The sequence below is a fragment of the Sorghum bicolor genome, chromosome 5, assembly GCF_000003195.3.
Source record: "Sorghum bicolor cultivar BTx623 chromosome 5, Sorghum_bicolor_NCBIv3, whole genome shotgun sequence".
Classification (NCBI taxonomy): Eukaryota; Viridiplantae; Streptophyta; class Magnoliopsida; order Poales; family Poaceae; genus Sorghum; species Sorghum bicolor.
In genome coordinates, this window is record NC_012874.2 from 1,637,600 (window position 1) to 1,663,703 (window position 26,104).

General features: G+C 43.4%; 1 protein-coding gene and 1 long non-coding RNA gene across 4 annotated transcripts; one reads left to right on the forward strand and one right to left on the reverse strand.

Moving 5' to 3' along the window:
* Positions 2,476-7,958, forward strand: LOC110435256. 3 transcript variants are annotated; one of them, XR_002452870.1, is made up of 4 exons: positions 2,476-2,890; positions 6,563-6,749; positions 7,242-7,554; positions 7,633-7,958. It is a non-coding gene; the product is annotated as an uncharacterized LOC110435256 (long non-coding RNA). The 3 variants fall into 3 exon arrangements; XR_002452869.1 differs by having other exon boundaries at positions 7,242-7,549; XR_002452868.1 differs by having other exon boundaries at positions 7,242-7,958.
* On the reverse strand, positions 3,626-7,677 carry LOC8067633 (putative disease resistance RPP13-like protein 2). The gene is made up of 3 exons (XM_021460664.1): positions 7,271-7,677; positions 6,586-6,803; positions 3,626-6,037 (listed from the first exon to the last, which is right to left on the reverse strand). The coding sequence occupies exons 1-3, from the start codon at positions 7,640-7,642 to the stop codon at positions 3,814-3,816; spliced, it is 2,814 nt and encodes a 937-aa protein (XP_021316339.1). The 5' UTR covers positions 7,643-7,677; the 3' UTR covers positions 3,626-3,813.

The window sequence follows — 26,104 nt, forward strand, 5'->3', positions numbered from 1 at the left end:
TTTATGGAGGCAGACAAACCAACCACCTCCTTAGATGCATGATTAACCGAAACCTTTCATTGAAAGCGGTTGCGAAGCCCACCTCCATTAATAAATAATGACTGCCTCAATTAAAATTTCTCTAGTAGTGTTCTTTGAGAGCCAAGAAATATATGGTTTCCTTGCCGGTGCTAGTCACCTCCAAGAAAATGTATGTTCCTTGGAGGGTTAATGCACCACCAAGGAGGTTGATATTGTAAATTGTGAAGGGAAATTATAATTTTCTTGGGTGTTATTTAAACCAACAAGGAAAATTGTAATTTCCTTGGGGTTATATGCAATTTCCTTGCCAAGGAAAGTTACAATAAGAATGGACTTGTAAAACTCTTATTGATATATGAAGTCAAGATCCTGGTTGCAATCCATAATAAAATGTATATATGCATGTCATCATGGGTCAATTGGGAGTGACTCGAATTTTAGAATTTATTGGTCATGGTAAGTTTTTTTTTTCTAATTTGTTTGTAGTATGCATTTCGTTGAGGGCTAGTCCCCATGGAAATCACAATTACAATTTCTTTGGAAGATAAGGGCAGCCAAGGAAATAAATTTTATCGTTTTAAAAAAAGGAATTAACTTTTACCTTGACGGTAGAATATTTCATTGGTGGTAACTTACCTCCGGGAAAGTTATTTACTTGGTGGTGGAAGTGTTTCTTTGTCGCTTAATTTGTTGTTGCGCTAATTTTCTTGCAGGCCAACCTCCAAATAAATCATTCTTGAGGGCAAAAACTTCCAACAAAATACTCTATTATATTCTTGATAGATTAGCTTAATGATTTGTGGTCAGTTTTCATTATCTTGGCGATTTTTGGCCATCAAATTCTGGTTTCTAGTAGTGACAGTTAACCCATCTGTTGCAAGAAATAAATAAAGAAGATTGTGCTAAATAAAGTTTCTCAAATTTGATTGCAATTGCACAATGTATTGTATGAAAAACAAGCACAATAGTATCAAATGAGCTCTAATAAAAGGTAGTAATAACAAATAATATCCTTGTACTGATGTCTCTGATGTTCTTCCAAATAACACGTGGGACTACAGTCCACCGTGATAATAATGTCTGATCTTCCCTAGTTGTCTCAATCAATCAGTCAATCAACCATCTACATCTGCTCTAGTGTCAATTAACCAATCAATCATACTCCCTTCATCTCTATTCGAGTGTCATCGTGAGAGTCGTGCCATATAAACTTTTTTAAATTTAACTTAGTTTACAGAAAATATTAGCAATATTTATATATCTCCGAACAAATTTATTATAGAAATAGATTCAACGCTCTATCTAATGGTACTAATTATATATATTGTAAATATTGATATTTTATTTTATATATTTAGTTAAAGTTAAATATAATTATTTTTTCGAGAAGCGAGAACGATAGATAAAAAAGGAGTACATGTTTATATACTCTTGAGAAGACAAGTGAAGCAGACTCAAGCAATTGGCATCTATTGACTGTCTGCAATAATCTGACTTTACACGTGAAACACGTGATCACCTTCATTTTGATTTCTGACACGATATATACTTCCTTTACCATAAATAATTGCACAACTCGTTTCTCGAGAAATTAAACTTCTTTAAGTTTGACTAGAAATATATCAAATAATATCAATATTTGTATCTACAAATAAGTATATTTCACGCTCAATCTAATGATACATATTATATATAATAAATATTAGTATATTTTTGTATATATTTGATCAAATTTAAAAATACTTGACTTCTTAAAAAATGAGATGTACACTTATTTGTGGACGAAGGGAGTATCTACTAGTATTTGTATTTGTTGTGGCCTTGCCATTTTTAGTTATTAGTAGCTTCTATATATATCTGCCCGCATATACTACAGAAATGCAATGCCTTTTTTTGTCTAATATTTATACTTATCTATAATGTTTCAAGGGCACTGGGGTTCAAAAACAGGTTTAGGATGACATTATACTAATATATCTGAACAAAAATATTTTACTATGAGAGCATGAATATTCTTACGACTCTTGAGAGACACAGTAATCTGAGGCGTGTTTTGTTGAAAAGGTCAAACAAGTCATAGCAGTTGCTCCCTCCATCCAAGAAAATAACTTTATAAGTTTAACCAAAATCAAGCTGTTATAAGTTTGGCTAAATTTAATTTATAAAAGTCTATGAGTTAGTGACATAAATCTTAAATTTTTGTCTATAAATTTTGTCAAACTCATGATATTTTAAGTTTGATTAAACATATAAAGGTTTTTTTTTGGACAGAAAGAGTAGAACACATTTGCACAAGTCAGTTTACTGCTGCAGATATGTCAAAGGAGAAGGTAGAGTTTGAATCGTAGAAATTCACAAGAATGAAGCATTTGCACGTTGTATATTTTTTTTTCATGCTCGAAATTTTTTTGGCCCATTCTTGTGCCCCAGGTCCTGTCAAAGTTGAAAGCCCACTGTAAAGCCCAGGCAAATAGCGTTTGCTTGCCTGGCTGAGCATCCGGCCGTCGGCGCCTCGCAAGCCGCCGCGGCGCCGCCTCCGTCGCTCTCAGTCTCTCGTTCTCCTTTCTCCTCCCGACTCCTGGTCGTGCTGCTTCGAACCATGCAGCCCTGCAGGGCTCCAGGCCGCCGGAGGATCTGATAAAGAAGGGACCTGGCAGTCGTCCCCTTGTCGACGGCAGCGCTACTGTTGGGCGTCAAGATGGAGGTGGACAGTCGAGCGCCTAGGCATGGCGTGGTGGCAGCGGCCGCCGGCCCGGTCGGCAGGTGCAGCTCGGCGGCCGGCAGCCAGCATCCAATGCGCGGCCAAGACAGGTCGACTTTAAGCCAGGTCCAACTCCAATCTCTAGCAATAGCAAGGCAACAACAGAAGGTAATAAATTTCCCAATCCCCATTCCAAATTCCCATTTTTATTTCAGCGTTGAATTTCTTAATCCATGAATCCCCATGTCACTTGCCATTTGATAATTCTCATGAACGTAGGTGTCTTTGCCAATTTGTTTAGTATTGTAGAATTATACAACGAAGGGGACCATTACAATAACATTAAAATGGTAAATATCATATTTTCATCAGGTATGTTGTGGATTTAAGCATGGAATTGAGATACATACCATCTTATATAAAGTTATGCATTTATGAGTTTGTTTTGTTATATATCTATCCATATTAAACACGGTACGGATGGTATTGGACCCAGCGCGAGTGGTATACACATTTTCTATTATGGCCTTGTTTAGATCACCTCAAAATCCAAAAACTTTTTAAAATTTCTCATCACATCGAATCTTGCGGCATATACATGGAGCACTAAATATAAACGAAAACGAAAACTAATTGCGCAGCTTGTCTGAAATTTACGAGACGAATCTTTTGAGCCTACTTATAGTGTATAGTTGGATAATAATTATCAAATACAAATGAAAGTGCTACAGTATCAAAATTCAAAAAAATTTCGGAACTAAACAAGGCCTATGGCCCTAGGCGTGAAAATTGACCAGCTCCTCCACTACACTTCTCCAAGACAATGCTGCAACCATCCACGAACTTTCTTCGGTCTTGCTCTCTCCCACTCAGCAAGATAGAATACAAAGTTACCCCATAGTCTGAATGCAAAGCATTCTTTTTTTTCTTTTATTTTACATAATAGTTCACGATTACAAAAGCAACAATCAGAGCATGAACACACAGAGATCCGAAGCAAACAGGTCTATATTACAACACAATACAAACAGACTGTCTCATGAAATAGAAACATGTAATTAGAGAGATATAAAAACCATCTGGACACCACATCACTCTTCAGCTTTCTCACCTTGGTGCTGCTGTTCCATTTTGCTGGAGCTTGCTTCACCTTGCTGCTCTGGTTTCGCGGCACCTTGTTTGTATGAAAGCCGGTAAACTGGTTGGAATGGTGTGCGGGAGCGGATAAAGCCTGCCTTTCTCAGTTCCTGCTGGATGTCTTCTGGCGCATCATTTGTATTTGTCAGGCTGAGCTGAACAAGGTTTGGACGGACGAAGCGAAGATTCTTAAACGCATCAACAGCCGGCCATTGCACAGTGCCATCCAGCTCTACAGTCTGAAGATATTGAAGGCACTGTCCAGTGAAGACACAAGAAGAGATCTCATCGCCTTTCAGCTTCAAGTGGCCAAGGAGATGCAGCTGCCTGAGGGAAGTGTTCAGCGCAGCACCGTGTCTAGCATCATTGAATTCGTGCAACTCCAGTGACCGGAGTTTGGTCATCTTGAGCAGTGGACAGTTATCTTGATCCCATTCTCCTTTGCTGGGCTTTACACCATGCAGTGTTTGCAGCTCGCCCAATTCTTCGTTGATGGATGATGGAAGTGTGAGGTTCTTTGCAATCACATGCCGCAGCGTCTTTATCTTCCAGAAGGACGGGTGAATCTCCTCGACTTCAGTATCCCTTATATCCAGTGTCTGCAGGTTGAGCAGCCTCTGAATGCTAGACGGGAGCTCCTTGAGGTGCTCGCTGTTTACACGAAGGTACCGCAAGTGGATCTTGTCGCCAATCTCATTTGGTAACTCCTTGATCCTTAGTCCCCTTACGTCGACTACACGAAGTAAATCCGAACCCTGCAGAAACTTGAGATCATGCCAATGCTCCTCGTCCACGCCTCCGCTGCCACCGCTGCTGCTTGGACGATGTTCTTTCTGCTTGGCCCAGCATATGAAGGAACGCAACTTACAGAACTTATTGGTGAACGTGGTATATCCGCCTTGAAAACTCATGAAAGAGAGGCGGCGCACCGATGGTGGAACAAAGACGTCATGCATGTCATGGGCGTCAATGAAGCCCGCCTCATGAGCCTCTGAATGCAGGAACCCATGAAGCCTTCTGTGAACAATGATTTTCTTAATGCCGCCAGCCTCGTTCATGGCTGAAACCTGAACTAGGCATCTCAAGGCTAGCTCCTTGAAATAGTCGTCACCTAGCTCCTCGATGGTCTTGCCCTTCTGTGGCCTGATGAATCCCTCGGCCATCCACATCCGCACTATACTGTCGGTAGACAGAAAGGTGTCCTTGGGGAAAGCGGCTAAGTAGAGGAAGCATGACTTGAGGTCATTGGGAAGGTCTTCAAAGCTTGCCCAGAAGACCCTCTCAATCGACGTTCTTGTGGACAGGTTGGCTGCTTCTGTTGTAGGGGGGCTCATCTTCTCCTCAATACGATCCTCCTGGAACATTGCAGGTCCTGTTATCTGATTGCCTTCGCCATCTTGCTGATGTGCTTCTTCCATTGCTGGTCCAGACCTGAGCTGCTGCAGCACTGCCGTCCATTGCCCTGGGTTCTCCTTGAATCGCAGTAGTCCAGCCAAAACCACTATAGCCAGAGGGTAGCCCCAAGTTATATTGTACACAACTTCGCTGTACTTGCTCATCATGCTATTTACCGTAGTTTCATCTAACAGATTTGTCCTGAAGGCCCTCGAACAGAACAACTTCACACTCTTTTCCTTATCGAAACGGCTCAAGTGGCGGATTCCGTTGCTGAGACCCTTGTTCATGGCATTAGCATGCCATGCTACCTCTTCATTCACGATGTCCAATACGAGCACTACCCTACTTCCATTGTTGTCATCTGGTAGGCTTGCCCTCAAACAGTTGAGCATGGTCTTGGAGGATATCCCAATGATAATCAGCAGATACTTCTTATTGGTTAGGAGGTGACGGAGCATGCCAGCAATATCATCGCAAGAGCCTTCCTGAACCGGCTGATCTCCTTGTGTTGGCGAAATGGCTTGGCGTGCTCTCTCGTAGATTGTTTGGAGGAGATGTTCTGTGGTGGAATCCGGCGGCATGTTGTACCAAACTCGAATCTCAAAATGGTTGTTATTCTTCATATCATGCAGGAGAATACGTGACAGTGTTTTCTTTCCCACACCGCTCTCCCCGAGTATGGAGATGAACATCAGCTGAGGGTGACCTTTATGAAGCAGCATTTCCTTAAGTGTCTCCACTTCTTTTTCAAGACCCACAGCATTCTTATAACCATCCCGCCTGTTCATCGAGAACTGTTAGTAATGCAAATTGACTCATTGCTTATAGACAAAATTAACTGAGTGGTTAGGCAGCTTTGTCTTGATGTCAAAATAGTTTTACCCACATCATTTGGCCAAAGTATTGAAAGCACAGATTTTTATCAGAAAACTAAACTGCGTCATGCTTTGAGTTAAGTTTTCCATAACTCTCATGTAGGCATCGTAAAAAAAGGTTAAAACAAGACTTTGCCAAACATGTTAGGAATCTAAATAACACCTCAAAACAATTGTTGCAAACTAAGCCACTAAAAATCCATGTAGGTATTGTTTCAAAAAAAAGATCCATGTAGGTAAATCGTATACAAAGTACATTCTTAGTTTTCTGACTTTACTCGACTAAATATCATCGACAAATATTGTTAGTCAATGTTTGAACAGTAAACATCAAAGTTGTCTTAAGTATTTTGGAATGTAGGTTATAATTAAGAAAAGATGTTCCTTGTATATTCATCGAAAGTGCAACACTGATAATTCATAATTACAGGATTGACATAGGAGGTCCCATACCATGCTGAAGTGGCTGTAGTGGAAGATGTCAGTGTCGCTAATGGCATATGCTCGATCTTGTATTCCTTTTGGTTGTCCGAGATTTGATTGAGCCTGCTGTTGATTTTCTTGAGTCGACCAGACAATTCATGTCGGAGAAGGATTTGGGTCCAGCAGCCAAGCAGGTATTCTTTGAGCCATTTAATCCAGCGTTGGTAACCCATGCTTTCCAGGTCAACCTGTTGTTCACCAGAAATTCATGTAGGTATTAACACAAAAAGGGCTGAACAGATAAAAGTTTCATAACAATGTCGTAAACAAACAGCTGTAATATAAGACGTAGCTAAATCTTGCATGCTAATATATATGCAGCTCAAAATTAGCAGTATGCGATGAGAAATGACCCAGCAAACAACTTAAGTCTCTATTTTGATTCTTTTTTTTAGTGTTTTTACTTTTATCTGTCTAGATAATCTCAACTTTGTTCAGTCAAAAAATAATAATCTCAACTTTGTAGATCCTTTATTTATTTGATATATGATAGTGAAATCTGGCTACATTTCACTTGGAAACAAAAATATTTGAAGTTGTAGGTATGGTCACAATTTTTCCTATATATCTGGATTTACATACAGGAATAAAGGTTCAAAACTAATGGTAGAAATTATGACAAGCAGCCAAGCAGGGGATGGAATGGGAAGGAAACCTTGCGGAAGAACTCGTCGAGGGCGTCCTCTGCTTCGAAGGCGACGTCGCGCGTCTGACGCACCCACACACAGGTCAACCGGTCGGCGCCGGTGCGGCGCCTGTGGTCGGCGTCGCGGAGGAAGGCCTGCAGCCACTCCAGCCGGTCCCGCAGCAGCATCATGTCGTCTCCTACCTCCAGCAACACCTTGGCCTCGCTCGCTGCCAGCCCTCCGAACTTTGAGAGCACCGCCGCGATCGCCGTCTCCGCCATTGTTGAGATGTTCTCTCTCTCTCGTAGGTAAGGTACGCCTCTCGATCTTGGGCTCTGTTCACTCACAAAGCTAGCCCTGCTCTGCTCGTGTTCTGATGTTGTGCATGTAGGGGAAAGCATGTGATCGACCAGCTTGCATGCTGCTCAGTCATGGACCAACGCAGCACAGGCACAACCACCGCGCATTCACCCCGTAAGGTACGATTGTACGAAGTTGCTGACAGTAGTGGACAGCGGGCATGTGCTTCTGCAGCTCGCTCTCCAGGCCTGCCACTGCCATAGCCCGGCGACTCCTGTCTGCTCCGCTCGTCAAGCTTCAGTAGCTCACTGGTCACTAGTAAACTGTAATCCAGTGAAATTGTAAAAGATATTTTCTTAATATTCTGTTTGTTAGATCTTGAACGCTGCAGAAATGGTGCATATAATTTTTTTTGGACGTCTTATGTGGCCGGATATGTTGGATATCTTTTGTCCAAGGATTTGATGGATATATTTCTTTGAACTTTAGACATATAAATATGGTGAGCTATTTGTTGACGACAAAAATCTAAGCCTTATGGGCTTAGATTTGCGGCTTGGGCTTGGGCTTAGATTCACTTTATAATCATCGCTTGGGTCGCTATTATTGGAGGAAAAATATAGGTCATGGATAACTTTCAAATTGTTGAGTTTGAAAATATAAAAATTATATAAATAAATTTGTTTTAAATATACTTTTGTAAATAAATATATATATATATATATATATTATTTTTTGATAAATATTTTTATTAAAATAAGTTAAAATTGTACTTTGATGACCGTGTCACTGTCCAAAATGATTTTATTTTTGAGTATGGAGGGAGCACGTGACAACGTGCGCGCTGCTATAGCTAGAGGCTAGGGCAAAGCTCTAGCCGTAGCTTACCCGTGCCGCTATAGCTTCGTATGTAGCTTTTATCATCAGCCTATTCGCTTAATCCACCTGTCGATCTGAAATACTACTAGTATATTGTTGTCGCATTCGGCATTCCAACAAGCAAGCGAATTCATACGCGCGTGTGTCGCTTTCGGGAATTTCGTCACTACGGGCGTCATCGTGTGGTACGAACGCGTCGACATTCTTGACCTCTTGCTATATATATGGTCTTGTTCAAGACACTGTAATATTTTTGTTTTTATTTAACAAACATTGTTTAATTATAAAGTAACTGTACTTAAAAGATTCGTCTCGTAATTTATAAGTAAATTGTGTAATTAGTTTTTATTTTTATTTTTATTTAATGTTCTACGCATGTGCCGTAAGATTTTCGATGTGACAAAGATTCTTAAAAGTTTTTATTTTTTAGAGTGCACTAAACAACACGCTTGTGTTTCTAGCTCCCCTGGAGCCACGCGCCCCGCCCCGTTGTCACTATCGTATTTCAAATCGACTAGGTCTCGTTTACTTCCAAAAAGTTTTATAAAATATAAACAGTAGTGTTTTCGTTTATATTTAATAAATAATGTTCAATTATAGACTAACTAGATTTAAAAGATTCGTCTCACAAATTACAGATAAATTATGTAATTAGTTATTTTTTATCTATATTTAGTGCTCTATGCATGTACCGCAAGATTCGATGTAATAGAAAATGTGAAAAATTTTGCAAAATATTTTGGCAGCTAAACGAGGCCTATGCTTTGTTTTGTTAGAAGAGTGAGCTTGAAAAGTCAGTGATCACAAAGTAACGTCGTCTGATGACGGGGATCCAAAACTAATCTCAGCTCGCTTTCCAATTGGAACCTATACCAGCTAGACCATACTGTATATACGACCGTTTCTTTGCCACTTATTTGTATAACACCTCCGGATCCATATATGTTTAATATATATGTGATTAGTTAAAAAAATTTAGCTTAAGCTATTCATTTGAGATGGAAATTGGGGAATAATAGTCAATCCTTTCTTATTAAAAAAAGTTTAAGCTTTCGAGGTAAATTAAGGCCTTATTTAGATCAAAAAGATTTTAGATTTTGACATTGTAGTACTTTTATTTTCATTTTATAAACATTGTCCAATCATAAAATAACTAGACTTAAAGGGAATCGTCTCGCGATTTACAGACAAAATGTACAATTAGTTTTTATTTTATCTATATTTAATACTTTATGTATGTGCCATAAGATTCGATGTGACGGAGAATTTTGAAAAGTTTTTAGTTTTTTTGAAGGCAACTGAACAAGGCCTAAATTGGTCTGTATACAACACATGCATGTAGCTATATCGCCGCAAGAATATTTGACTTTTGGTGGTTCACTGGCTAGTGTAGGAGTAGACGTGGCAAGTTGGTAGGTAGGCGGCCTGCCTGTCGATGAAACCGATGGATAAAGACCCTGGATGGGAGGCATCTATACAAATTGCGCGCGTGCACAGACGACAGCTTCAGCTTACCTTGCGTGTATCGGTGTATGAACAAGAACAAACAGTCGGCTTGGTTGATCATCTAGCTACTGAGCTTTAGCGGATAAAAGAAATAAAGGACTACTAGAAAAAGAACAGACTTTTGTGTCAAAAAAAAAATAACAGACTAAATATAGATTCCCCCGTCTAGCTATATGGGCATGCTTGCCAGACGGATATTGATGTACTCTGTCAAAAAAAAAAGATATATCGCTCCACAATAAGGAGTCAAACTTTTTAAAGTTAATAAATAGCTAGTATCAATACTTGTATTTTTAAATAAATTTATTATGAATATTATATATATTTCATGACTAATGTAATCATGTTATTATATATATCATAGATATTTGTGGTTTTTTTGTATATACTTCGTTAAACTTAAAAGAGATTGGTTCTTTAGTTATATGTTTATTCATTTTTGGAAAGGTGGGAGTATTGACTGTTGACACTTGAAAAAGTCTGACTCTGACACACAACAGTAGGGGTCGGCGTCCTAGATGTATACGTGGACCGCAGGAAGCGCAATATATATCATTACCTGTCTTGCTTGCATAGTACTGTTCACATGTGAGATGCATGCATTTCACATGGCTAATTATTTGCACTAGCACCTCAATCCATTGCTCGGGCGTATGTTAGAACCTGAATCTTAATTACGAGACTAAACTAAATTGAGATATATATTTGGGATTTCAACTTTTAATTTATTAGTTGTTGTAATCTTTTTTATCCATGTGTTATGCTGAAACTCTTGTTCTTGCACATCTTTATTAAAAACTATCCTTTGTTGATTTTTACTAAAAAAATATTATAAGTCCTAGACTAAGCTCTTAGTTACTACAATTGTGTAATAGTCATTTCAGCCTCCACCATGGCACTCAAGACATTGCTATACCAAAGAATTTGCAACAGAATTATTTTGTAAAAGGATTGAGTGCTTAAAATTAAGTTAGTGGGATTGATATTACATAATGTTTTAGTAAAAAATAAAAGTATAAACTTATTTAAAATAATAACTTACAAAATATATCATCATGTAGTATGAATATAATTTAAAGTGGATTATCAGTGCCATTATTGGTGTGTAGTTTAATATGGAGATATTCTTTCCACTATTGACAAACTATTATAATAAATAAATATCCTAATATAGGCATGTTTACATGGTCTACATGGTGGCACATAGCATTATGCTTATTTTAATATCATAGAGGTAAAAATGTATATATTTAGAAACATATATAATGTGCCCTATGGCAATTAAATTAATTTTCATAATATCTTATATTAGTATTATATGTTTAGGGCTATTTTAGCTTATTTTTAAAATGATAGATGTGGATAATTTACAAACTACAGGAGTGAATAGATATTATATTTTATAATGGTAGACGCGGTAGTTTGGATGTAAACTTAGGGTTACTTTGCATTACCTTTCACAATTATAGAGCGGGTAATTTAGTTACAAATTCAGGGTGTTAGTTTATGTATTTTCAGAATAGTAGAGTAAGCCTTTTTTTTAGGTTACTGTTAGTGCTAACGATTAAATCCTACTACTAAATGTCAGATTTATTATTATTATTATTATTATTATTATTATTATTATTATTATTATTATTATTATTATTATTATTATTATTATTATTATTATTATTATTATTATTATTATTATTATTATGAGAGTTTCTAGGATTTTTTAACAATTTTCATGATAACTAATATGGAGTGTGTAATTAGTAGTCAGGCCTTATTTAGATGTGTTTTTTTTATTTTGTTACTGTAGCATTTTCGTTTATTTGTGGCAACTATTGTCCAATTATGGACTAACTAGGATTAAAAGATTCATCTCGTGATTTACAGGAAAACTATGTAAGTAATTTTTATTTTCGTCTATATTTAATGCTTCGTACATGTGCCGCAAGATTCGATATGACGAGAAATCTTGAAAATTTTTTGGTTTTTGGAGTGAACTAAACAAGGCCTCAATAGATACTTATTGTCATGCGCATCGTCATGGTATATGCTGCTAGCTGCCACTTGGATGATCTGCACATACCCTTGCTTCCTCGATATGCCGATAGGCATGGATGTCTCTCTCCAAGCAAAAGGGGCCAATGATGAATGGCCAAACAATAATTGGCTTCTTCTGGTGTGTGTGACCGTCATCGATATTGCTTGTCACACACGCACGCATAGACGCAGACGCAGCCAACGGCGAGAGGCACTGGTGGCACCATGGAACTGTATATCGGTGCGCCGAGAAGATGATGAGGCAGCTATCTACTAGAGCGAGGGTTATAGCTTGTCCATGCACGGCAACGGATAGATCATAGATGTGACGACGGGCGCTTTTTCCATGGAAAGCTCCATCGTCGGCGCCGGTCACGCGTATCATATCAAGCCATTCGTGCAAGATTCTAATTAAACCTGCTTCTAGTATTGTTGAAACATTTGAGATTGTCAACAAGTATATAAGGGCAAGGTTTGTTACTCAACTCAACCTTCAAACAGGGTAACACATGAATGAACTAGGGCTTGGTTGCTTTCCATCCACAACATGCCACGACGAGCTGTAACGATGCCTAACTCACTGCAGCAAAAGTGTACACCACAATGTGGTGGGATTTTACAATAGAGAATCATGTGGCCACATCTTTTTACTTGAACCAAGCAACCGCCTCTTGTGGTGTGGTGTGTCTTATCCTTCGCGTGGCAAAGGATAGTGGGGAACCAACCCCCCTTCCTCCCACCCCCACCCATCCATCCAAAATTTTTTGCCCATAAATTGTCTCTTCAAGGTAAGAACTAAGAACACGAGTGTGAGCATATAGGAGATTGCTGTTGAGAAATTTTGAACTGAAGATTGTATCTCAACTGTTTCTTCTGCGTTCAACCAAAAAATATGTGGTTGTAATTCTGATAATCTTGTCTTGTCTGGACGTCATCCAAAATTGTGGTGATAACAACAATATTGCCGGTATTCACCAATGTTTTTTTTTTATTTTTAGGGTACGTTTGGATCTTTTTTTACTAGTTGTTAGTTCAACTAAAGTTAGGTGAAAAAACTTTGGCCAACTAAATCTCGGTCCTGTGTTGTTTAAACGGTAATGATATATGACGGGCGTCTGAATGGAACAGACGGACCCGCACAGACTCGATCAAGTCGTTCTTTGGACTTGCTCGCTCATCTCCGTTCTCCACCCGCACAGATACGCACATCTCTTTTCCCTACTTGCTCTATCCGCTCGTCCGCTCTCCCCGTGCTCCTTCCGCACCCAGTTGTTGCCACGCCACACAAGTCGCTGCCGCCGCTCAATCCCTCCCTCCCCGACCGCCGTGATACGCACTGTTCTTTGAAGCCGCCTCAGGACAGACGCCACACCCGCGCAGGTCACTGCCGCTGCTCCCTCTCTCCCTCCACAACCTTCATGTGACCGCACCGAAGACAAAGGGCGATCACGGCAACTCCGGTGAGGCAGGTGGGTTATTCTCCTCTTCCTCCTCCTTCTCCTATAGATCTGAGCCTTCGTCTTCGTCGTCGTCCTCCTCCTCCTCCTCTGGATCTGAGGGACACAGTGGTGGCTAGGGGTCTATGAACTCTTTTACTCCGATGAGCTCGAAGGTGATGGGCCAGGGTTGGAGCAGAACACATCCCCTTGCTATTTTTGCACGTCCTTTTTGTTGTTTCTCTGTGTTGCAATGATTTTTTTGATGTTGTGATAGATGATTTCGAATGTTGCAATGAGATTCTTAGGTTGCTGCAATAGATGACTTTCGAATATTTCATTTTCATGTTTCATGGTTAGCTTTTGCGATGTTGCAATACTACCATTCGAGATGGTGCAACACATAATTTTGGATGGTGCAACACATAATTTTTATGTTGCGATACATGTTTATTCGATGTTGCAGTACATATTTTTTTGATGTTGCAGTAATTTATTTTCGATATTGCAGCACATAATTTTTGATGTTGGAGTACACATTTTTGATGTTGCTATATATGTTTTTCGATGTTGCACTACATATTTTTGCGATGTTGTAGTTTTTATATTTGATGTTGCACTTGCAAACAGGTTACGTTAGGGACGAAGGACAGGGGCGCGATGGGGAACGGGACACAGTGGCACAAGGGCGCGGCGGAGGACGGGGCGCCGTGGGGGAACTGGGTGCAGCGGGGGATAGGGGACAGGGGCGTGGTGGGGAACGAGAAGAAGGACGCGGTGGAAAACAGAGTCAGGAGTGCAGGTGGAGGAACAAGACGCGGTGAGGTGGAGGAACAGGATACGATGAGGGAGCACTACCTGGGATGTGTGTTTGATGTTGCCTGCGTCCTTTTTTTTCTTTTCTCCATGTGGTGCTGGTGGGGGGTTCGGCGTTTGGACGCGCTGCTGGCGCCGGATGTTCGAGCGCTAGCAGTACCATTGTTTAAGTGTGAAAGGATCAAGATGCCCAAGAGGGGGGGGGGGTGAATTGGGCTTCTCTAAAAATTTAAGCAACCTATAAGCTCCAATTCAACCCCTTGTGCCTAGTGTGACTTAGAGAGCTACTGGATAAAAGTTTTGCAACCTAGTTCCAATCCTATTCTAGTAAGGCAATTCTAAGAATGTAAAAACACAAAGTAAAAGCTAGAAAGTAAAGGAGTAGTGGAAGAAAGTGCTCGGCGATGTTTTGCCGAGGTATCGGAGAGTCGCCACTCTCCACTAGTCCTCGTTGGAGCACCCGCGCAAGGGTCTTGCTCCCCCTTGGTCCGCGCAAGGACCAAGTGCTCTCTACGGGCTGATTCTTCGACACTCCGTCGCGGTGAAACGCCCAAAACCGCTCACAAGCTTGACACGAGCCACCCACAAGAACTCCGGGCGGTCTTCGTGCCTTCAATCACCACCGAACCGTCTAGGTGATGGCGATCACCAAGAGTAACAAGCAACGAACTCTCACTTGACACAAACAAGGCTCTAGAGAGTGGTGGATGCACACTTGACTCTTGGAACTCACTAGAGAAGGATTCTCTCAAGAAATCACTCAAATCTCAATCCTCTCTAGGCTCTTGCAACTCTCTTGCTCCACAATAAGGTTCTCTGATATTCAAATGGGCAAGAGACCTCTCATGGACGAGGTGGAGGAGTATAAATACTATCCACGAAGTCCAAAGGTCGGCCAACCGTTTTCCATTGAAAACGGGGTCACCGGACGCACATTATGTTGCACCGGATGCACTGCACCGAGCGCCCGGTGCGACATAACGGCTACCTGCACTTTTCTCTGACAGGTCACCGGACGCTAACTCTCAGCGTCCGGTGCACCGTCCGGTGCTTGGGAGAACTTTACATGCTCCCTGCGCAAGGGACCGGACGCTACACGGAGCGTCCGGTGCTCAGGGGAGGCTTGCAACCTCCCTGGGTAAGGGACCGGACGCTACCCGGTGCGTCCGGTGCTAGCGTCCGATGCCTAACCCTAAGCACCACACTATTCTAACGGCTAGGGACCTCACCGGACGCACTCACAGAGCGTCCGGTGCCCCCAAACCTCGTCGAAACGCGATCGCTCCAAAACGAAGTTTGGTCCTCTCGATCTAAGGACTATCTCTGAGCTGCCTAGTGCTAGGTTTACCAAGTGTGCAGCACACCTAAACCTAAAGCCTTGCCTAAGTCAAGCTACTAGATCAAAGCCCCTCTTAATAGTACGGTCAAAGGAGAACAAAGTCCTAAACTACTCTAAGTGCCCTTCTTCACCATATGGCACTTAGACCTAGTCTAGTCTTGACGATGTCCATCCATCCTTTAAAAACCGAAACGATTTCCACTATTAAGTAGGCATGTACGTCCCTGTCCATCGAGTACCTATATACCATGACCTTACCTATGACTTTGCCTCTGCAAAACACACGTTAGTCATAGTAATCATGATGTCATTAATCACCGAAATCACTAGGGGCCTAGATGTTCTTTCAATCTCCCAATCTCCCCCTTTTTGGTGATTGATCACAACCTCGAGTATAAAAAGAGTTGAGGTTTTTAAAGAGACTTGGTTTCAATAAGCATGATACAATAAGAGCAAAGGGGTTAGACATGCTTATATCAACCAAGTCCAATACCCTGCATCCAAATATGTGAGTGAAATACAACAGGATATAAACACAAGGCTCATAAGAACAACGGAGTAAAACGCGGAAGCAAAGGGTAATATGAGCCAAAACACATGACATTAAGATATCACAATAACCACAAGTCATGTCTCACAACCATAGTATCTCACACAAGTGCAATGCATAAAAGTAAACGTGATGCATGATAAAGAAGCACACATAAAAGGGTATCTCAAAAGAATAGACTCCTCAAAAGAAGACTCCTAAACCCTCTCTAGCTCCCCCTAACCTCTCTAGCTCCCTCTAACTCCTAACTCTCATACTACGAACTCTCTCCCCCTTTGGCATCAAGCGCCAAAAACCTAAGAAGTCGGTGGAGGAGGCGGAGCAGTGGAGTCCCTCGGCACGGCCACGAAGCGAGCTGCATCATCTGAACTGTCGGTCGTCGAGGCAGAGGAAGTGGAGTGACCCTCTGAAGCTGCAGGAGCTGGAGAAGTGGTCCGGGTCTGCTCTGGAGCTATCACAGGCTGTGCTGGCTGCTCGAGTCCGGCTGACGAAGCTGGCACGGACTCGGTCGCTGTAGCTGTCGTCTCTGGTACGGTAGTAGACGGTGCAAGCTGCTCGGACGACGCTACTGACGACGACAGAAGCTCTGTAGTGGTAACTGGCGCCGTAAAGACTGCAGGAGCCTGCAGAGGAGGAGGCGTAGGGTCACCAGTCAGAGCACTGTAGGTGAAGCTGAGGTGCGGATCTGTCTACGAATCCCACACAAGCTGTGACGCTGACGCTGACTGAGGAGTGAAGCCTGAGCGGAGAGGAGTGAACTGAGGTACCTGCTCAAAGCCGGAAGAGATAGCACCCTGAGAGACCTGGTGCTGTGGAGTCGAAAACGGCTGACTCTGAGCTGGTAGCTGAAGCGGCTGCTGAGACGGGCTCTGAGTCTGAGGCACTGGAGTAGGCGGCCTGACAGTCGACGTGCCTGGGAGCTGAGTCTGCGGTAGCTGAATCCCTGAGGCGGCCATAAGAGCGGCCATCATCGCTGTCTGCTGAGCCTGGAAAGCAAGCTGCTGCTCCTGAAAGGTAAGAAGCTGACGCTGGAGCTCATCCTGCCTGGCCTGCATGGCTGCATTGATGGCAGCCTGATCCCTGTCTCGCCTCGCCTGCTCCTCAGCTGCACGCCGCTGATCTGCCCTCATCCCCTCTAAGATAGCAAGCAGGGCGGGGTCTGAAGTACTCGAAGAACCGCCTGCCTCGTGGTCGTGAGCTCTGGGAGGGAGATCTGTCACTGGCGGCTGATAGTCATCATCTGAGCTGTCTGAGGCGAAGTCAAACTCGCCCTCTGCCTCTGCATCTGCAAACGCGCCAATAGCTATATCCTGCTGCTCCTCTGTCTCTGCAACTGCTGCTGTACTGCAGGTGCCCCTAGGAGAAGGTGGGGGCACCGGTCCACGTGGAGCACGAGGAGGAGGTGCACCGCGAAGATCGTGGTGCGCTCACAACATCTGTCGGGGGTCGTAGTGGGGGAAGACGGTGTCGGACTCTGTCAACTCCCTCTGCAAGTGAGCTGGCAGGGGCAGTGGCCTAGCACGAAGAATAAGCAGAGTGATCCAATGTGCATACGGCAACGGACGCCATCCCCTGAACCTCTCTGAGATGGTGTCCTCTATCTCTGAGACGATTAGATCCCACAAATCAAACTGCGTCTGGGAGATAAGGTGAGCGACGAGCCACTGCTGCATACGAGTGAAGCCGTCTCTGTAGCCTGTCCTGGGGAGAAGAGTCTTCCTCAACACAAAGTCGAGGATCCTAGCTGGGCGTGTCAAATCTCCCACTGTCCTGCTGGAGCCCTCCCCAAAAGGTGCACGGAAACAGGGAGCCACGAAGTCAATCGGTGGGATCTCACCACCGTGAGGACGACGAGGGGGATCCACGTTCCCGTAGCACAGCTGGTGAATCCTGGTGGGAGAGGCTCGCAGTCCAAGCACCTCTCTAGCCCTCTTAGCTATCACTCTGTAGTTCGTGCCTGCCAGTGCGTAGTGGATGTAACTGTGATCTGGAGAAACCCACACTGACGCATAGAACTCTCTGACCCACTGCTCACAGTAAGTGCCAGGGAGTGCTAGTAACTCTGGAAGTCCGTGGAGGTAGGTAAAGTACTGACGAATATCTGCTCCAACCACGTTCCCCAGTATCTCCAGGTCGATCACTCTGTGCTCCCTGAACTGAGCCTGAGAGCGAACCAGTGCCTCGTAGATGTCCTCCTGGACGACTGTGTAGAACCTGGCACCGGCTCTAGGATCCCTGGCAGCTGGAAACCAGGTGGGAAACGGAACGAACCTCAGCTGCTGGATCTCTCTGGCTGACACAAGAGAGAGATCCCTGTGGATCCTGACTGGCCTCGGGCGTGAAGCTGGTGTGCCTCTCGCTGGTGTGGCACGAGCTGTGGAAGTGGACTGACCCGGCGTGCCGGCCCGAGGAACGGCCTGGGTACGAGCACGAGTCGACCTCCTGAGTGGCTGGTCCTGCTCCTGCTCCTGTGCTGGACCCTCTGCCTGGGTCTCTGTCTCAGTGTCTGGATCCTCCTGAGCTGGATCCCTGACCACAAGCCTAATCCTCTGTCCTCCAATCGTCACGGTGCCTGGAGGGGATCCATGGAATGCCTCTGCCTCAAGTACTGCACGCCGCTGCCGTGGCGTGAGGTCATCACCTATCCTCAGAGCACCTGAGCGACCACCCCTCTCGGCTGCCTCAGCCGCTGCTGCAACTGCCTCTGCAACCTCTGCATCTCTGTCACTGGCCTTCCGCTTCTTGGTGGCCAGCTTCTTGCCTTTCCCCTTCTCTGCCGCTGACAGGCGACGGGGAGGATCACCTCCACCATCACCTCCTGGGGAACCTCCTGAGCCAGCTGTCGGACCACTGACATTCTTGGTACGAGCCATTGCAAAACAAGTGTCCGACTAACAACTGACTGACAATGGAGATTAACGCGCTGTAGGGAATTGACAAGATAGAATATATATAAGAAAACATATCGACTAGAGATGAGACAATCCTATAGATCGTAAGAATAGATAAGATACGCACGCGAACGGCTTACGATCCACGGACGAGTCGTGTTCCGGATGAAAACTTTCGATTGACAACCGCCGGAAACCACGAGCCCTTTCCTTATGGTGCTGCACAGGGTTAACAAGGAAGATCGAGGTTAAGAACCCTTTTCTAATCCAATGAAACGAAAAACTCAAACACCTTAAGGGCAAGCAATCGAGAAACTCACCCAATCCCTCAAATCCCCTCGAGATGGATCTGCGCGTGAGGAGAAGGATGGGGGAGAGATCCCTGGGCAGATCTGGCGCAGGGAAGCTGGCACGGGATCGCCGGAGGAGGAAACTCGGCGGTCGGCGGCGGTTCCTGCGGGCTAGGGCACGGGCGGCTCGGCGAGAATCGGGAGAGAAGGAAGAAAACCGCCCGCGAAACCCTCTGGGCGTGGGCTTTATGCGCCCGCCGCGGGGTCACCGGACGCTCTTTATGTGGCACTGGACGCGTCCGGTGACCACCGGACTCATGCGCAGAGAGGTCTGCAAAAAAGCATCGCACCGGACGATGGGCACCGGACGCTGGCCTTAGCGTCCGGTGCTTTAGGTCACGCTAGGTGAGCACCGGACGCACCGCACCGGACGCAGCAGAGACACTGTTGCTGCGTCCGGTGAGTGCAGTCTGGCACACTCACCGCACTGGACGCACAGAGACAGCGTCCGGTGCATCGTCCGGTGCTCCTCTGAGCATTTTTTCAACTAAGCACCACGTCCAAAAATTTGACCCAACCAAGTTCCATTTTCCAAAAGCACACAATTAAACACTAAATGAAACTGGTATGAGTGACTTCTCTCAAACCCTCAAATTTTCTCAAATATTTAGCCATAGGCTTAGTAGTTTTTATGAAAATAGTTCGAGAAAATCACCAAGGAGCATCGTATGGCCATAAAGCTAGGGGTTTGAATCACAATGAGCTTTGAATGCTCCCCCTATCTATGGACGAACACAGCGGATGCTCAACGAATAACCGAAAAGAAACGGTCAACTAACAAGCATGCATATGATATGAGTTGTAATGCAACACTTGAAAGTAAACTAATGCTTGTCAAGTTTGATCCAAGGTTAAGCTTTTTCACACACTCAGGGGGTTATCTTAACCATGTTAGACAAGCCCTACATGCAAGTTGTATTTTTAGTTTTAGTATGCATGATATGCAAAGCAAAAGTTATTTACAAGATTCAACACACAACTTTTATCTTTTAGTGAAGTTGGATAGGTCAAGCACATTAAGTTCATTTCTCAACATACAAAACCTAGCTTCATCTAGGGGTTTTGTGAAGATATCCGCCAATTGATTTTCCGTTCCCACATTCTCTAGAGATATGTCACCTTTAGCAACGTGATCCCTAAGGAAGTGGTGGCGGATGTCAATATGTTTTGTGCGGGTGTGTTGAACCGGGTTGTTTGCAAGCTTTACGGCACTTTCGTTGTCACACAACAAAGGTACTTTGTCTAGTACTACTTCATAGTCTAGCAAAGTTTGTTTCATGTAGAGTATTTGTGCACAACAAGCACCGGCGGCTATGTATTCCGCCTCGGCCGTTGACAAGGCAACACTATTTTGTTTCTTTGACATCCAAGAGACAAGAGATCTACCTAGGAAGTGGCACCCTCCGGATGTGCTTTTTCTATCAATCCGGCACCCGGCATAATCCGAATCGGAATAGCCTACAAGTTGGAATCTTGCACCTTTGGGATACCACAAGCCTAGGCAAGGTGTGTATTTTAGATACCTAAGAATTCTCTTGACCGCAATCAAGTGAGATTCCATAGGCATTGCTTGATATCTTACACACATACACACACTAAACATTATATCGGGCCTAGATGCGGTGAGGTAGAGTAGACTTCCTATCATGGAGCGATAGAGAGTCTTGTCAATTGGGTTACCTCCCTCATCCAAGTCGAGATGCCCATTTGATGCCATGGGAGTCTTGATTGGCTTGCAATCCATCATCTTGAACCTCTTGAGAAGATCTTGAGTGTACTTCTCTTGAGAGATAAAGACCCCTTCCTTCATTTGCTTGACTTGAAATCCTAGGAAGAAGGATAGCTCGCCAATCATGGACATCTCAAACTCCTTGGACATCAAATCACCAAATTCCTTGCAAAAATCTTCATTAGTAGAGCCAAAAATAATATCATCAACATAAACTTGGCAAATGAAGATTTCCCTATTCATTTTCTTGGTGAAGAGTGTTGTGTCAACTTTGCCAATCTTGAAGCCCTTTTCAATGAGGAAGTCCCTAAGCCTCTCATACCAAGCTCTAGGAGCTTGCTTGAGACCATAGAGAGCCTTGGACAACCGGTATACATGCTTGGGGCACCTAGGGTCTTCAAAACCGGGGGGTTGCTCAACATAGACAAGCTCATTAATATAACCATTTAAAAAGGCACTTTTCACATCCATTTGAAATAATTTGATATCATGACTAGATGCATATGCAAGAAGGATACGGATTGCTTCAAGTCTTGCCACCGGTGCAAAGGTTTCACCGAAGTCAAGACCTTCCACTTGTGAAAAGCCTTTTGCCACAAGTCTTGCCTTGTTGCGCACCACTTTGCCTTGATCATCCTTCTTGTTCCGGAAGACCCACTTTGTTCCAATCACTCTTGCATCTTTGGGTCGCTCTTCAAGTGTCCATACTTGGTTGCGAGTGAAGTTGTTCAACTCCTCTTGCATGGCCATGATCCAATCCGCATCACGAAGAGCTTCCTCTATAGTCTTTGGTTCATCTTCAAGAGACACGAAAGCGTGATGTTTAATAAATAAAGCATGTCTAGAACGAGTAGTTACACCACGTGAAGGACTCCCGATGATGAGATCTTGAGAGTGATCTTGGAGGAGATGTGATGTTCTTCTTGGTGCCACTTGAGGGGTTGGTTGGGGAGCATCAACATCTTGTGCTTGTGCCACCGCTTGCTCATGAGTGACTTGAGTGTCTTCATGGGCATCTCTCACATCCTTATCTTCATCTTGTGGACCTTGTGAGGTGGATGGTGGCTCAATGACTTGCACATCATCATCATCTTCTTTAGGCTTGATGTCTCCCACCGGCATGTTCTTCATGGCATCCCTCAATGGTTCACCACCTACATCATCAAGATTATCACTTGCTCCTTGGGAGCCATTAGTTTCATCAAATTCAACATCAAAAGTTTCTTCAACCATATTTGTGGCATGGTTAAAGACTCTATATGCCTTGGACTTTGATGAATAGCCAACCAAGTAGCCAATGTCACATCTTCTTTGGAACTTTCCCAAGTGTTGGCGCTTCTTGTAGATGTAGCACTTGCACCCAAACACTCTAAAGAATGAGACATCGGGCTTCTTCCCATTGAGCAGCTCATATGGTGTCTTCTCTAGGAACTTGTGAGGAAAAAGCCGGTTTGAAGCATAGCATGCGGTGTTGATTGCCTCGGCCCACATCTTCTCTGAAGTGTTGTACTCATCTAGCATTGTTCTTGCCAAGGTAATCAATGTCCGGTTCTTTCTTTCTACAACCCCATTTTGTTATGGTGTGTATGTTGAGGAGAACTCATGTTTGATCCCCACTTCATCACAATACTCTTCAATGTTGGTGTTGTCAAATTCTTTGCCACTATCACTTCTAATTTTCTTGATCTTCACATCAAATTGATTTTGGGCATTCTTTGCAAACTTCTTGAATATTGATGCAACTTCGGCTTTGTCTTGCAAGAAGAATGTCCAAGTGTACCGGGAGAAATCATCAACTATGACCAAGCAATATTTGTTGCCTCCAAGACTAGCATATGTGGTTGGTCCAAACAAATCCATGTGTAATAGCTTAAGCACTCTTGAAGTAGAGAGATAGGCTTTGGTTGGATGTGTATTTGCAACTTGTTTGCCCGCTTGACATGCACTACAAAGCTTGTCTTTTTCAAAAGTCACATCCTTCAAGCCTCTAATCAATTCTTTCTTCATTAACTTCTTGAGTGTACCCATTCCAACATGTGCTAACCTTCTATGCCACAACCACCCAAGTGAAGTCTTGGTGAATAAGCAAGTCTTGACATCAACTTCATCGGATGAGAAATCAACTACATATAAGTTGTTGTGCCGGAAGCCTTTGAATATCACCTCATTGTCATCTTCCTTGGTCACAATTACTTCTTTCTTCTTGAATAGGCATTCAAATCCAAGATCACAAAGTTGTCCAACCGAGAGCAAGTTGAAACTCAATGATTGCACATAGAGTACATTGGTGATGGAGTTGTCATTTGATATAGCAACCTTTCCTAGTCCCTTGACCTTGCCTTTTGAATTGTCACCAAATGTGATCTTCTCTTGGTTGTCAACATCTTCATCAAGAGAGGTGAACATCCGGGGATCTCCGGTCATATGTTGAGTGCAACCACTATCAATTACCCAATGTGATCCACCGGTCTTGTAGTTCACCTACACACAAGAGATCAAGCTTGAGATTTAGGGACCCACATTTGCTTAGGGCCCTTGACCTTCTCTACTAGTTGCTTTGGCACCCAAATCTTCTTTGGCCTTTGCTTGTTGGGCGGCCCCATGAAGCTAACCTTGACCTTGCCACTCTTGTCTTTCCTTACAATGTAGTGAGCATTGAAGGCAAATGGTCTTGCATGCTTGGGCAAGGGTGGTGGTAGTGGTGCCTTACACTCATGAGCAAAGCGTCCTTCTTGACCACACTCAAAGCATCTCTTTGGTTTTAGCTTGCTTGGTTGATCATGAGTGGCTAGTGACTTGATGAGCTTTGTTTGATGAGCCTTGTAGCCAATCCCACTCTTGTCCATCTTCATGACGGTGTTCATAAAAAGCTCACTTTGAAGGTCCTTCCCCTTTGTGAACTTTGCTAACCCCATGGTTAGGTGTTCCTTCTCTTTCTTGAGCTTGTTGTTCTCTTGAGTTAGCTTCTTGATGATTGGGTCATTGTTGCTAGCTAACTCATCCAAGATGAATGTCTCATCTTCTTCTTGCTTGTCATACATCAAACCAAGCTTGAGATATTGATTTTCTTCCTTGAGCAACTTGTTCTCATATGCAAGCTTCTTGTCTTGATCAAGTGACTCAATCACATTGGTATTGTGCTTGGCTTGTTCTTGCAACTCTTTCTTGAGCATGACAATTTCATGCTTGAGCTTGATAGTGTCCTCATAACTCTCGGCCACTACCACTTTCTTGCCCTTGCAATCAACACATTTGCTTGTGCTCTCCACAAGTAAGTCATCACAAGATGTGGCTACATCAAGCTTAGCAACATTGTTAGTAGCAACATGTGTTTCATCAATTGCAAGTTCATAAGCAATCTCAAGGTTGTCATAGTTTGCTTTTAGAGTTGTTAGTTCTTCTTTCATTGCTCTATATCTAGTGATAAGCTCATCATGAACACTCTCAAGTTTATCATGTTTTTCTTTGAGCTCTTTTAGAGAGAGTTTGAGCTCCTTGAGCTTAGTGGTCATGATCTCATTTTGGTCTCTAAGCTCATCACTAGACTTAAGCTTTGCTAGAAGTGTGTCATTTTCAAGTTCAAGCTTTTCATTTTCACTTCTAGTCTTTCTTATGACTTTTGTGTATTTGTTTAGCAATTTTACAAGTTCATCATAAGAGGGTGATTCATATTCACTATCACTTTCACTACTCTCATCCTCACTTTGTACCTTCCGGTCACCTTTGGCCATAAGGCATAGGTGTGTAGAGGATGTAGATGGTGGTGAAGATGATGGTGATGGAGCATCGATGGCGATGGCGGCAACCTTCTCATCATCACTTTCATTGCCGGAGGAGTCACCACTTGAGCTTTCAATGTCGGTGAGCCAATCACCAACAATATAAGCCTTGCCATTCTTCTTCTTGTAGTGCTCCTTCTTCTTGCCACCTTTCTTCTTGTATTGCTTCTTGTCATTCTTCTCATCATCACTTGAGTCATCTTGCTCTTTGTTCTTCTTCTTGTACTTGTCCTTCTTGGGCTTTGGACATTGATGAGCAAGATGACCAAGCTCACCACAATTGTAGCAATCCATCTCGGAGATGGGCTTCCTCTTGCTACTTGTGAAGAACTTCTTCTTCTTGGAGTCAAAGTTGACTCCATTCTTGTTGAGCTTCTTCAACATCTTTGTGGTTCTTCTCACCAAGAGGGCAATAGATGCATCATCATCACTTGAAGTTGATGACTCAACTTCAATCTTCTTGGTTTTGCCCTTGTGAGAAGCTTTGAGAGCCAAGTCCTTCTTTTCTTTCTTGGCCGACGAGGAGCCATCTTGAGGGTTCATGTGCCTGTACATCTCATGAGCATTGATCTTCCCCAATATGGTGGTTGGTGTAGAGGTGGAAAGATCGCCTTGATGAAGCACAGTTACTATGTGCCCATATTTCTCAATGGGAAGCACACATAGTATCTTCCTTGCTACATCCGCCATACTCATTTGTGTAAGCCCAAGTCCATTTAGCTCCTCTACAATGACATTCAAGCGAGAATACATTTCATTAGAATTTTCTTTAGGAAGCATTTCAAATGTATTAAGCTTGTTCATCACTAGGTGATAGCGTTCCTCGCGTTCACTCTTTGTTCCCTCATGGAGCGCACAAAGTTCCTTCCAAAGTTCATTGGCGGTTTTGTGGCTCCGAACGCGGTTGAACACCTCTTTGCAAAGACCTCTAAAGATGTGGTTTTTGGCCTTTGCATTCCACTTCTCGTTTTCTTGCTCTTGTGGAGTAAGAGCGGTGGCTCTTTCCGGAGGGGCAAACCCTTCGATCGCGGCTTTTAGGCACTTTACATCGCATGCCTCAAGGTATGACTCCATCCGTATTTTCCAATACGGGAAGTCATTCCCATCGAACATGGGTGGCGGTCCATCCCCGTTAGACATCTTTCTCTAGGCGGTGAAGCCTAAATAATGAGCACTAGGCTCCGATACCAATTGAAAGGATCAAGATGCTCAAGAGGGGGGGTGAATTGGGCTTCTCTAAAAATTTAAGCAACCTAT

Bases quoted from the DNA above. Each gene is read 5' to 3' on its own strand.
- LOC8067633 (XM_021460664.1), bottom strand. From the start codon at position 7,642: ATGCTTTCCCCTACATGCACAACATCAGAACACGAGCAGAGCAGGGCT. The intron at 6,804-7,270 runs GTTTCCTTCCCA...GGTGAACAACAG, and splicing joins TCGACGAGTTCTTCCGCAAG to GTTGACCTGGAAAGCATGGG. The intron at 6,038-6,585 runs GTATGGGACCTC...CTCGATGAACAG, and splicing joins ACTACAGCCACTTCAGCATG to GCGGGATGGTTATAAGAATG.